The following is a 1,444-nucleotide window of genomic DNA, read 5'->3' as shown; positions in this document are numbered from 1 at the left end:
TTATGTAGTTTCAAGATTAAAGAAAAACAAGACACGCGATAATCGATTGGCAAATCGATTAGACCTGTTTTATAACTTTAAGGAATCGATTGGCAAATCGATTTATTAAGATGTTTTTCAGAAACTATATAAACTATTTTCAATCTTTCTCTCATTAACAATCTGATAAACACTTTGAATATTCTTGATATACAAAAGAACTCTCAACAACACATTGTTAACATACTGAGATTGCTTTTTCAGATCACAGCCAAAAAGATTATCAACAATCAAAGAGAGAGAGCTGGAAAAGTAATCTTGAGAGAAAAGACAATGTTCTCATGAACAATCCTTGAATATCCAGATTCGTGAGAGTCACATTGATCAAGATTCAAGACTTCTTTTTGTTCTTCTTTTATTCAGTTTGTAATAATACTTTGAAAAGAAACGAAAGCGAGAAAGCCAGCTTGAAACTGGTGGCTACCTTCTTGGGTGAGAGAGCTCAACAAGAAGGAGTCGTACTTTGATTCTGTGTTAGACTGCTGAGTGTCTACAAGGATCAGAGGGTGATCAATAGGAAAGAGATCATTAGAGATAGATAGGTTTCGGGGATGAAACTGGACAATCTGTAATTGATTATTTCCATTGGAGAAGAAAATCTGAAATCCGATTGGATTGTTAGGACTGGATGTAGGTTGTCTCGTTGACAACTGAACCAGGATAAATTCTTGGTGCAATCTTCTCTAACCCTTAACTCCTTTAATTTTCTATCTTGCAATATTTGTATGTGTGATTAATATTAGATGCATGTTAAACATATTCTGTGTTAGGTAATATTGTTTAAACTGGAAATTTGACTCGCATGCATCTTGGTTATTCTCTTATCCATCTACCTGTAATTGCTAATCTTGTATGCCGCAATTTATTTCCGTTGTGTGTATGAAATTGATTTAATTTCTTAAAGAACTGATACATTCCGATTATTTCGAGGTCATAATAATCAACAGTGACAAATGTGGTCAGCTTCTCCCATCCTCGGGAAGCAATCATAGCCTGGATGTCAACAAATTCATCGTCTTCCAACTGAAAAAAAATTTCACTTACAAACTTGTGGACTGCTGGGAGTTTGGCATGGTATCCTGTGTTGCCATGGTCTTGAATAGGAATGCATCGTGTTGTGGGGCGAAATATGTAGTTGCAACCTTAGTTCGTTTTGCTTTTTGTTGGGTTGCCATTCGGTCCTGAAAAACAAGTAATCACCCCCAAGTTTCAGAATATTTCAAGTTAGAGCTACTTAATTTAGGCACGGTCTACCTTGGAAAAATAACATCATACATGGCCATGAGTTTGTCCACCAAAATTCTAAGTGATAATAATGCATTTGCATTGGTTGTGTCATTTTAACAAACAGTTGGAATGCAAGCATAATAATGGTTGTGACATTTTATCAAACAGTTGGAATGCA

General features: G+C 35.4%; 1 protein-coding gene across 1 annotated transcript in view; it reads right to left on the bottom strand.

The window, feature by feature from the left end:
* Positions 1 to 1,079: 1,079 nt before the first annotated feature.
* The window catches only part of LOC140918737 (uncharacterized), a 3,213-nt gene continuing 2,848 nt past the window's right edge, over positions 1,080 to 1,444 (bottom strand). Inside the window, 1 exon segment of the mRNA XM_073363531.1 lies at positions 1,080 to 1,220. Within this exon segment, the coding sequence (XP_073219632.1) occupies positions 1,080 to 1,220 (141 nt within the window).

The sequence above is a fragment of the Cicer arietinum genome, chromosome 7 (genome assembly GCF_000331145.2).
Source record: "Cicer arietinum cultivar CDC Frontier isolate Library 1 chromosome 7, Cicar.CDCFrontier_v2.0, whole genome shotgun sequence".
In the NCBI taxonomy this organism is placed as follows: Eukaryota; Viridiplantae; Streptophyta; class Magnoliopsida; order Fabales; family Fabaceae; genus Cicer; species Cicer arietinum.
The sequence above is the reverse complement of the archived record's forward strand: the minus strand, read 5'-3'. Positions and strand labels throughout refer to the sequence as shown.